At 50.6% G+C, this 12,176-nt stretch overlaps 1 protein-coding gene across 1 annotated transcript; it reads left to right on the top strand.

Annotated features, from left to right (window-relative positions):
• Positions 1-1,577: 1,577 nt before the first annotated feature.
• LOC122366757 lies at positions 1,578-11,658 on the top strand. The gene is made up of 8 exons (XM_043339313.1): positions 1,578-1,597; positions 8,425-8,700; positions 9,108-9,354; positions 9,614-10,077; positions 10,265-10,364; positions 10,524-10,652; positions 11,017-11,172; positions 11,449-11,658. Exons 1-8 carry the CDS (start codon positions 1,578-1,580, stop codon positions 11,545-11,547), a joined length of 1,491 nt encoding a protein of 496 aa, XP_043195248.1. The 3' UTR covers positions 11,548-11,658.
• Positions 11,659-12,176: the final 518 nt, after the last annotated feature.

Raw genomic sequence — 12,176 nt, 5'->3', positions numbered from 1 at the left:
CGTGACACTGAGCTACTTATGTAAATTTTCGGATCTCGCTCTTGGCCTAATCGTGAACTCCCACTGACAATAACGGTTTGCTGGCGACTCTGACATGACCTCGAAATTCAGATCCTAACATGCTACTAGGGTGTCTGGACCAATAAGTTCAAAGTAATTTAAGTTTTCCAATTCCAATTGAGAGTGCATTTTATGGTAACCGAAAATGTTTGGCAGTCGTCACGGGCACGGCACGCTGGGCAGAGGGGGGGGGGGCAAGGATTGGGATTGAGCAGACTTTTCAACAACACTCACATTCTGGAGTTCTCTGCGCTTCCGCTTCTCAGTGTGGTCTCAAGCGTCGGCGGTTGTCCTCCGGCTCTGGTCACTCGAACTGAAGAGGCTTCTCGCGGGTGACCCGGACTGACGGCGGCTCCCAGATGGCGTCTCCGGCTCCAGCTGTGGACTGTGACTCTCGGCTGCTCGACTGTGATTCTGCCTCTGGTTGGGTGGCGCACCCTTTTATAGTTGGGGGGGGGGGGAGGGGTGACTGCCACGCCCTTGCGACGTCATCTTCCTCTGCCTTCTTCTGGTGGGTGGGGCCGTAAGATGGCGCCCTCTGTCCTGTTTAGTCACCTTGCTCCTCTGTGCCTGCAATTTTTGGCCGTCGAATCGTCTTCGTGTTGAGTGCTTTATCATTTTAGTAATCGCTGGCATAAAACAATCCCCGAAAGGTTTGTGATTTTCGAGTTTTAATTTTGATTCTTCAATTTCATTTTATTCAAACTTTTGTTTCCTTCCGTTTCGTCTGCCGGCAACGCCCCTTGTGACGTCACTCTTGCTCCGCCCACTGGCCCGGGTGTGGCCGTAAGTCAGCGCCTTCTTCCTCTGCGGAGATCTCTGGAACTACCTCATGAGGCCATTGTGAGGTCGGTCACCCGGTTGTTTTGCCAGGGTCACTCACCCTGGGCTGATGTACCCGACAAAGGAGGCTGTGTGCTCCAGCCGGCATCCATCCTTGACACTGCTCCATGATCTGTTGACATATCTTACTGATCCAGCGCTCCCAGCCGTTATCTGTCCTCGGCGTGGGTCCATGAGCTGTTGACAATGTTACTGATCCAGCTGTTACTTGTTGGGGTTCGAATCGTTCATCCTGCGGTAGCTGTCTCCAAAAGCGCGCGTCTTAATGGGAGTTTAACGGCTGCCCATTCTGTGCGGACAGTGATAGATTAGGGGAACTGGGGGGGGGGGGGGGAATTGGGTGTGGGAAAGCGAGCTAGGCGTGTGGCCGGACTGCGAGGGAGAGGGACTGCCGGACCGAGCCGTGCCGAAAAGATACTACGTTAAATGTTCAAGATGTAGCGTGCTACATCTTCAGTCCAAACAACCCTAGTTGCGTCCTCGCAACTCATACGAAGAAAAGTCATACCCCTTACTCATCTAAATCTACACAATCATCTGATCTTCAGCAACGCCTACAACATGACATCGTATACCTAGTACAGTACACACACGCACCTGTTGTTCCTCGTCCCCACCTCAGTTTGTCGTTCACCAGATCCGGGTCACGGGCACCAACCACTTTGGTTAGCCCGATGTCGTCGGTGGCCGTTCGGTAAGTGGCTTCTCAGGAGGGTGAAGGCTGCCATGGCAGCCCAGGTGGGCGGCCTCAACAGCAGTTCGGGTGGCGGCCTCCATGGCAGCCCGGGTGGGCAGCCTTCACGGCAGCCCGGGTGGCAGCCTGGGTGGGGCGGCCTCCACGGCAGCCAGGGTGGGAAGATTCCACAGCAGCCCGGACGGCGGGTTCCGTGGCAGCCCGGGTGGGCAGCTTGCACGGCGGCCCGTGTGGGCAGCCTACGTGGCAGCCCAGGTGGATGACACCTCTGTGGCAGTCCGGGTAGGCGACCTCCATGGCCGGCCCTGCCGCGACCTCTGTGGCCGCCCGGGTGGCAGGCTCCGTGGCAGCTCAGGTGAGCGACCTCCATGGCAGCTCAGGTGGGTGACCCCCGAGGCAGCACGCGAGGGCAACGCATCCCCGTGGCAGCCCGGTTGGGTGACCATCGTGGGAGACCCGTGACAGCCTCCGTTGTAGCTCAGGTAGGCGACTTCCGTGGCAGCCCAGGTAGGTGACCCTCGTGGCAGACCCGGTGACAGCCTCCGTGGTAGCTCAGGTAGGCGACTTCCGCGGCAGCTCATGTGAGTGACCCCCGAGGCAGCACGCGATGGCAATGCATCCCCCGTGGCAGCTCAGGTAGGCGACTTCCGCGGCAGCTCAGTTGAGTGACCCCCGGGGCAGCACGCGAGGGCAATGCATCCTCCGTGGCAGCACAGATGACATCCGTGGCAGCTCAGGTATGCGACTTCCGCGGCAGCTCAAGTGGGTGACCTCCATGGCAGCCCGGGTAGGTGACCTTCGTGGCAGACCCGGTGACAACCTCCGTGGCAGCTCAGGTAGGCGACTTCCGCGGCCGCTCAGGTGAGTGACCTCCGAGGCAGCACGCGAGGGCAATGCATCCCCGTGGCAGCACTGGTGACCTCCGTGGCAGCTCAGGTAGCGACCTTTCGGCGGACCAGGTGACCGCCGTCGCAGCAGCCCAGGTGGGTGATCTCTGCAGCAGCCCATCTGAATGGATCGTTTGGCAGTTGGTCTTGCAGCATCCTGGCACCCTCTCCTCGTTCACCAACATGATAATCGCCTTGGCTGTGTTGTGAAGACGACCGTGTTTGATTTTGATTCAGTACAACACGAGGATTTCGCCTGTTCTTCTTCCTCTTCTGCTTTTGATATTGCTGTCCTTTTATCCTCAATACTCTAGAAAGTTCGAGCTCTCCTTTGCAATACAGCAGCTGACCGAGACTTGGACTTGTTGTACAGCAGAACGTAGAAGAATTGATATGCTGATGCAAACAATTGTCAAGTTTCATTTTCGGCCTGTCTTCTGTATTAGTCTGATCCTTTGTTCATGAGACAGCTTCATTTCCTTATCTTATCTTCAACAACTTCTTCTATGTCCTTTTCAGTATTCGTAAGACCGCTTCCTCTCATCAGCCACCATCATAAGCTTCATCATCTTCACACATCTTTCTTTAGCTCATCCTCTTCCTTCACGTCGACCCCTGCAGCACGTTTATTTCCACTGCTGTCAGTATTTCGAACACCTGCTCAATTCTTCAACTTCCCTGTCATCAGCCACCATCATAAGCTTCATCATCTTCACACAGCTTTCTTTAGCTCATCCTCTTTCTTCATATCGACCCCTGCAGCACGCTCATTTCCACTGCTGCCGGTATTTCGAACACCTGCTCTATTCTTCAACTTCTTCCTCTTCTCCATACGGTTGACTTTCAATTCATCAACTTCGGGTTCGGCGGCTTGTGCCAGTCTACCAGCTTCACAATTTGAGAATTATCAAATCCCCACGTTTTGGGCGCCATTTGTAGCGAGGGGATTTAGAAAAGAAGAAGAAGAGAGGATAATAACTGCTTCCTTGCGGGTAATCAAACGCCTTCTTTGCGGTTGATCCAGCACCGCGGTCCACTGTCGTTCAGCTGGTTGTAGAGGAACAGAGCTATTTGCTGCTGGAATGAACTCGATAGTTGAACTGGTAGAACAGGGGAGCTTGAGAGTCTTGGAAAAGATCCCGAGATAGATCTAGAGAGAGATCCAGATAGTGATGAGATCCTGAGATAGATGTAGATATAGATCCACCTGATAGAGATCTTGAGATGGTGTTGAGATCCACCTGAGGGAGATGTCTAGAGATCCACCTTGCATACAAATACATCTGATGGAAGATGCTTTTTAATTTAGAGGCTTGATGATTCTGTTCATTGTATAGACCATGATGCACGAGATGCTTCTTCACTGCTCGGATTAGGGATAGAGGTATCCGATCAGCTGGGTTTGCGGCACAGTTGGGCAGGTGAAGGACAGGGCATTCGAAGTCCCGATGACCACTGCCAAACATATGGGTGGTAATTACATTGATAAATTGAATGTGATCATTCGTCCAGTCACCCATTCCTATATCACTGGCCTTCCCATTAAGAAAATTGCCCACTTAATTCGTATTAGCGTTGCTAGTTTTAAGTTGCCCTCGAGATTAATTAGTTTGACTGTCCTAACTGAGCTTCGCTAAACTCCCATCGGCCTTATCCTAAGATTCATCCTTTACCATTCTCACTCTCATCCTCTCTCTACGTTCGTTCGTCATATATTCACCCCAAATTTATTTAGCGCCCCTCGAATTCCCTCCGATGGCGTTAGGTGCCTGACTAATAGCGATCTCCCCGGCGAGATAAATGTCTCTTTCCGAAATCCATATGCATGCTCCGCTAACCGGCGACAAAGATACTTACCGCAGGGCCGTCCAGAATAATTGCATAAATATCCACCCTACTAATTTATGGGATTCACTACACGACCGATAGACTTATGGTACACACATACACGATTTATATCCGACTTATCTCTCTACCGGGAGAGATTACCTATGCCCTCTTCCGGTCCGCGTGTAACATTCCCGTTCACGACCCAGGGACCCTAGTTCATATCCTGGAACTATCCTTAACCATGGGATTTACTATTCAAGGCCTTACGTGTCCTGGAGTACATTCTTCCCTCCCCTGAGGCTGTCCAGTACCGATTAGAGTACCTTTACGAAATAAGTATGAGGACTTATCCGGGACACTACGGCTCGCCTTATCCGCCCTTTGGGTGACTCACCCCTGACCTTCGGCTTCTTGCCTTTGGCATAACTTACTCTCCACTGCATACTGTGCCAATCTTCCCCTTCCCCCCTGCCGTAGAAACCTCTCACTGCCTTCTCACCCAGTGTTACCTAAGCGGGAAAATTAACAGTGGCCGGTACCACTGGCGGAAAACGTGCATATGCCCTGCGTACGTGACGGTGTGTCCCTCTTATTATTCCGGTCTGGACGTGGGTTTCGAGAAGTGCATCTGTGTCTCATACAGTCATGCTGGTAAACGTTACGCCATAGGAGGCGGGCAAACAAGCCGTCTGTGCCTCACAATGCCCTGTGCCAATATTGTTGGAGTAATTATTGGCGCTAACTCGCAAGAACGCGAATAGCAGAAACGCATAATTTAACCAAATCTAATCGTAATCTCAAGTCCTAATTGCTGCTACACGCGTGAACCTTATCATCAGTTCTCGTATACAATCCTAGCAGACCTTGAACCGCTCTTGATTTAATCAGACATATGATCTAGAACCAATTAACACGCATCGATCTGCCGTCTGGTTGTGATCCACCGTACCATGGTGAATTACTGAATGCTCAAACGGAAATGCCTCCTTGAAACTCGTTCGATAGCTTCTGATGGGCTACTAGTTACCTAAACAAATTATCTTTATAGAGTGCCAGAATGTTGTCATAGGGTCCCTAGCCTTTCATAGGGAATCTAATTTAAATCATCCTATTAGCAGTAAACAATGCGCATCAAACGAAGTGCAGTCCTAGATATCATATAGCATATCATATTTAACTGTCTACGTTCTTATCCCGTTGCAACTTTCCGCAACTAACCAGACTCCTATACGTGACCTTCACCTACCGCCCGCGCCCCAATTACGGCTAACCCACTGCCCCTGTTGTGGCTGCTTCTCGCGCCCTCTGGCGGCTCAACGCCCGTGTCGGGAACGACGATTACGACGGCCGCCGGCCGGCGCCGCGTCGACAGTCGACAGTTGTCAAGGCCGCGCCGCGATGGGCGCGTCATCACTCGCGGTGCAGTACTGGTGTGTGCGGTCTCTTCGGGCCGGGAGATTCAACGGCTGTGTCAGTGAGTGTGAATCTGGTAAAATATCGCTTCGATATCTCCCTGTTCGACATCTCATCAGCTCCATTCCACGTAAGTTTTTTTTTTTTTTTTACTCCTGTCCCATTTGATCGTTTCCCAACAAAGCTGGTCCTTTCTAGTATTTATTCTACAAAGCACAACGATCGGTACCTATATTAGTCGCATATTAGTTCTAACCACAAACATTTCTACATCTACCTGTTACTCGACATTTCGCAATTTCAATGACGCAAAGTGACCATCTAAAGTCGCAAAGTGTCAAACCGTCAACCTCAAACCACTGCTCGCAACTATGCACCTAAGTAACAGGAAAAATTCCGCCGTACGCTCAAGCATTCGTATCTGTCGCAAATCATAATTCATAGCCATATTCATAGATCGATCGCATGAATCAGTCGCCACCTTAAAACATTACATTCCTTTCAAACGTATTTACCTGTTCTATAATTGATTTCGACTTCCATTTTAGCTTCCATTTTAGATTACAGCAATATTACCAATGATTTCGCAATGCAACTTTTAGTGAGTACAGCACGAATCTAAACCCTTTATTTCACAAACGTTCCAACCTCAAAACGCACCTGGCCATCGCCCATAATAAATCGAACGAACCATCTTGACCGAAGACAAAGACATTTCAACGTTGTCACGCATCCTGTCATCAATTTCAGCGTTCGTGACACTGAGCTACTTATGTAAATTTTCGGATCTCGCTCTTGGCCTAATCGTGAACTCCCACTGACAATAACGGTTTGCTGGCGACTCTGACATGACCTCGAAATTCAGATCCTAACATGCTACTAGGGTGTCTGGACCAATAAGTTCAAAGTAATTTAAGTTTTCCAATTCCAATTGAGAGTGCATTTTATGGTAACCGAAAATGTTTGGCAGTCGTCACGGGCACGGCACGCTGGGCAGAGGGGGGGGGGGGCAAGGATTGGGATTGAGCAGACTTTTCAACAACACTCACATTCTGGAGTTCTCTGCGCTTCCGCTTCTCAGTGTGGTCTCAAGCGTCGGCGGTTGTCCTCCGGCTCTGGTCACTCGAACTGAAGAGGCTTCTCGCGGGTGACCCGGACTGACGGCGGCTCCCAGATGGCGTCTCCGGCTCCAGCTGTGGACTGTGACTCTCGGCTGCTCGACTGTGATTCTGCCTCTGGTTGGGTGGCGCACCCTTTTATAGTTGGGGGGGGGAGGGGTGACTGCCACGCCCTTGCGACGTCATCTTCCTCTGCCTTCTTCTGGTGGGTGGGGCCGTAAGATGGCGCCCTCTGTCCTGTTTAGTCACCTTGCTCCTCTGTGCCTGCAATTTTTGGCCGTCGAATCGTCTTCGTGTTGAGTGCTTTATCATTTTAGTAATCGCTGGCATAAAACAATCCCCGAAAGGTTTGTGATTTTCGAGTTTTAATTTTGATTCTTCAATTTCATTTTATTCAAACTTTTGTTTCCTTCCGTTTCGTCTGCCGGCAACGCCCCTTGTGACGTCACTCTTGCTCCGCCCACTGGCCCGGGTGTGGCCGTAAGTCAGCGCCTTCTTCCTCTGCGGAGATCTCTGGAACTACCTCATGAGGCCATTGTGAGGTCGGTCACCCGGTTGTTTTGCCAGGGTCACTCACCCTGGGCTGATGTACCCGACAAAGGAGGCTGTGTGCTCCAGCCGGCATCCATCCTTGACACTGCTCCATGATCTGTTGACATATCTTACTGATCCAGCGCTCCCAGCCGTTATCTGTCCTCGGCGTGGGTCCATGAGCTGTTGACAATGTTACTGATCCAGCTGTTACTTGTTGGGGTTCGAATCGTTCATCCTGCGGTAGCTGTCTCCAAAAGCGCGCGTCTTAATGGGAGTTTAACGGCTGCCCATTCTGTGCGGACAGTGATAGATTAGGGGAACTGGGGGGGGGGGGGAATTGGGTGTGGGAAAGCGAGCTAGGCGTGTGGCCGGACTGCGAGGGAGAGGGACTGCCGGACCGAGCCGTGCCGAAAAGATACTACGTTAAATGTTCAAGATGTAGCGTGCTACAATTTCTTCAAATCTGTCTGTGTAATATTGTTCGTTTGTCGGGCTTTTGTTGCAGCTTAAACAGTTTCGTCGTCAAATGGAGTGACTCGATATGCGGATGTGTACATAGTAAAAATATAATTTCGGCATTGCCACTCAAGAAACGCTTGCCGTATAGGCAGAACCGGAACAATCTAAATCTAATATTTGCGCTAGTGATTCAAGTGTCTGTCAGAAAAAATTATGCAGGTCGGAACGTCACGGGAATGAATAATCTCGTACCTAATTATTCGCTGGCCCATTTACCAGCATTACATATAGACGTAGACCTACATCAAAGGACAAAATGTTCCGGCTCATGAGCACATACATAGTTGGTGCCTGATGATTCAAGGAATTCAGTGAAGTAGGTAAAAACCAAGCAAATGTCTTTGGACATGCAAACCTATTGCACGGTGGCTATATTCATGACAAGCACATGCAAGTGATTTCCGTTGACTTTCTTTCTAGTTCCATTAGTCCGTTCCATTTATCAAGATCATCGCCCGTTAGCGGTCGTTAGCTGCTCATCCCTACTTCGGTCACCCTGTCCATTTCTCTCCCCCGCCGGCCGCAGGATGGCCGTCTCGCGGTGCCTGTTCGCCCGCACCCTGCGGCTCTCTCTAACCCTCTGCGGCTGGCTGACGCTCTCGGCGCTGTACGAGCGGCGCGCGTCGCTGCCGGCCCGTCTGCTGCGGCTGGTCCCGGGCGCCCTGCTGGCGGTCACCCTGCTGGGCGCCGCCCTGCTGCCGCTGGAGCGACTCAGCCTGCTGCTCTGGAGTGAGGCCGTCTCCGAACACGGCTACATTCTGCAGGCGCTGCTCGTGCTGCTCATGCTGCGCCGGAACAGCGAGTGAGTGAACAGGCCGACGCGGTGAAAGTGCCAGGTTTTATGAGATGAGCGCTGATAGCGATACTTTGTTTATTGTCTTATTTACGGCGTCGCTGTCAAGCTTAGGGCTCGAGTCAAGTGTCGGTTCAATCAAAACATAACTGTGTTCAATACACCTTGCTTCGTTGGCGACTGAGCAGCGAGGGACTAGTACGAATCGACTGTGTCACGATTTCACGCTGGAGTAGGGCTTCTTGTATTCCTGCCAACAGATGTCGCTAGTAGTCGGCGCCTGAATTTATGCTGTACCGCATTACATTACGCGCGCATTTACATTCATTGCTGTGGAAAACAGGAGCCAACCGTCACACTTTGACAACTGGAAGTGTCCCTGCTGCTCACCACATCCCCCGTCGGTCGTGCCGCAGTCTGGAGGCGATCTCGCTGGGCCTGGAGTCGCTGTACGGCCGTGTGCGGGTGCCGCGGCGCCCGGACCGTCGCCGCCTGCTGCTGCAGTGCTCCCTGATCGTGCTGCTGTCCGCTGCTGTGCTCGTGCTGTGGCTCTGCTTTGTGCTGGTGCCCGGGGAGTACCGTCACCCCAGATACCTGGCAGTGGTGTATGTGCCCGAGGGGCTGCGAAACCCGACCGGCTACTGGTGCATCTTCGGATTCCAGGTGATAACACGAGCTACCGTCGGTCTGTTTTTATTGATTGTGGTATCCAAGTTGTAACTAAGCTGTGGCATGTTTGCCTTTGTTGTGTTTATCTTATTTCGACTATCCCTGCGGCATTTTTAAAATTTCTCGTCATTTTCTTTAGTGTCGTGACCTACATATATGATTCGTGGCTAGTGCTGATATAAAACTGAACGACTTGCGCCTGCCGCTGCGAGCCGTTGCTTGAATGCTCAAACATAACCCCGTCCTTTTGCAGGTTATCGTGGTGATTTTCACTTGCTGCTTGACAGCAACATTCGACGTGTGCCTTTTCATTTGGCTGAGTGCGATCAGCTTCCATCTGACCGTGCTTCGAGAGCAGCTGGACCCCTCGTCTGGCGGGACCGTCACTCGGACCAGCCTGACCTGCAAGGTGCACACTGAACCTGACCTTGACCTTGACCTTGACCTTTCCACCGAGGTTGGAGGTGACGCAAAGAACAAAGCGTCACAGTTGGCCGATGGGACGCTGTTTAACCTGACTCTTCTGCGCTCTAATCGACAAGTCTCTCCCAATCAAGATGAGAAGCGAGGCCGTGAGAAAAGAGTCACGAAGAACTGGGGTCAGCGTGTCAAGATGGCGGCGCCCGGTGTGGTGACGTCACAGTCGGTCGGAGACGGCCCAATGAGCGACGGCGAAAGGCTGGCGGCAGCGGAGGAGTACTACAGCGACATTCGCCGGTCAGTGCCGCCACCGCCGTGTGTTGACACTGCACTGTGGGCTACCATTGCCTTCTAATGTATGCCAAATTTTGTGCAATGAAATTGCAGCTTAATGTTTAGAATAACCCGTAAACATGGGATGTAGACGTTATACATTAGTCTGCGTTATTCACAAGTCCTGCCCCACCCGTTTATCGTCTCGCAGGCTGTTAGCCCGGCTGAACGGCCTGTGTGGACTGCCGCTGTTCGGCTGCTACGCCGCGTCGCTGATCAACATCGTCACCAGTGCCTACGCCAGCGTCGTGGTAGGTGACGTCATCAACCGTACCGTGTCACCATCCTCCAGAGTTAGCGATTTTCAGTGACACCGTTCGTGATTTGTACGTTTGTGTGACCGTTCGTAGTGGTGTGCGAAGAAACATTCTCAATTTAACGACCGGCTAACCGAATCACTCTTTTTACAGCTTTCGAATGTTTCGGCGTTCGATGACCTCGGAGCCCACACGAAGGTGGCGTCTTACACGGTTTATATCATACTGTTTCTCTGGCGTGTGATCGCCTATTCGGTCTACGGCTCAGACATTACGGAAAAGGTCAGACGTGCCACTTGACCTAATCTTACCTGACAGACATACCGGTATGTATGTACTGCAGGTATTTACCTATACTTAGTGCTTATATGTCCCCTGAGCGTGCATGCTTGAGGAATGCGATGCGCATAAGAAAAAATATGTGTACCTAGCATTTCTTGATCCTTTATGTACCTAGACAAATTTACAAGGTCTTGGGTCAAGCCACAAACAATGACAAACACTTACCATTGCCAAAAACTACCCCACCGGTTACCATTTAACAATATTGTTTGAATGGCGACACATGCAGGGGTCTGAGAAAAACGTTTAAACGCCGTTTAAGGTCAAAACTTTTCTTATTCCAACAATGCATAATTGTTTTCAGAATGCAGCGCTGGCGGAAACGCTCACGACGATGGATTGGAGCGTCGTGTCTAAAGCAGACAGGCGTCAGAAGAAGGCTTTCTTACAGATCGTCAAGCTTCCATTCAATGTCACGGCAATGGGGTTTTTCATAATTGAGAAAAGCAACATTCTTGCGGTAAGAATTCCGAGAAAGGCGCTTTCCGAAATGTTATTCGAAGAACACGCCGTGATTCAAAATAATTGATTCTATGATACACATAACAGCTTATTTTGCACTAGCACGCTTTATAATACATCATCAATTAACGCATGGTAACATGCTCTAGTTCATAGTTGATTCGTTGCAGTTATAGCTGTCTCACTAGTCACTACCTATTATTGTGAATCCCCTAAATGAATCGATGTCTGGCTACTGCATATTAATATTATAACATATTCTCATGTGTTTCAGGTTTTCGGATTTATTATGACGTACTTCATTATCCTACTGCAGATGGGAGAGCACCCTCAATCAGATACTGTGGGCACATCTTCCAATGTGACCGTTTAATTCTCTTCGCAGCCCACATGGTATCATCTACGAGACATAGGCGGTGACCGCTTTGACAACACAACCCATAATCATGTTTGTCCTACACCCAAATAAATACGGTCGAATGTGTATGTTGTTTCATTATGGGGAGTTCTGACGTAGCTTTCAGTTTCCCTGGTATACAAACTAAGGAATACAAGAAGCGCGCTCGCGATCATACTAGCTATTCAGCGTAGGACGTAGGTATAAGGTGAATGGAACCTCAGGCCCTTCCGTCCTGTAATGAAATCCCGTGTAGTAACGGTAACTGTTGCAAATATTAGGTACCTACCTAAGTAGTCCGGAATTATCGATCACGAAGACAGATCCGGCCATCCACGTACTGATGTCTGATACCATTTGCCTGTAGTTCCTCGTCTTTACCAAAGGAAGAAATGCTTGCATCGCATGCCAGAGCGTCGCAATGTCGGACTCATTACCCGGAAGGCGGGAACTGGGAAGGCAGTGAAAGCCCGATTACCGAGGCCGGCTGAAGCCGGCTGTAATTCAGCTTGGAAACAGTTTGGCTTATTTTGCATGTGATTCTTTAGCAAATTGCAGTTCAAAGACGTCGTTATGTGACAATAATGATAATGTTGTGGCACACA

The sequence above is a fragment of the Amphibalanus amphitrite genome, unplaced genomic scaffold (assembly GCF_019059575.1).
Source record: "Amphibalanus amphitrite isolate SeventyFive unplaced genomic scaffold, NRLGWU_Aamphi_draft 000828F_arrow, whole genome shotgun sequence".
NCBI classification, from domain to species: domain Eukaryota; kingdom Metazoa; phylum Arthropoda; class Thecostraca; order Balanomorpha; family Balanidae; genus Amphibalanus; species Amphibalanus amphitrite.
Note: the sequence above shows the minus strand (reverse complement) of the source record. Positions and strands in the feature narration are given on the sequence as shown.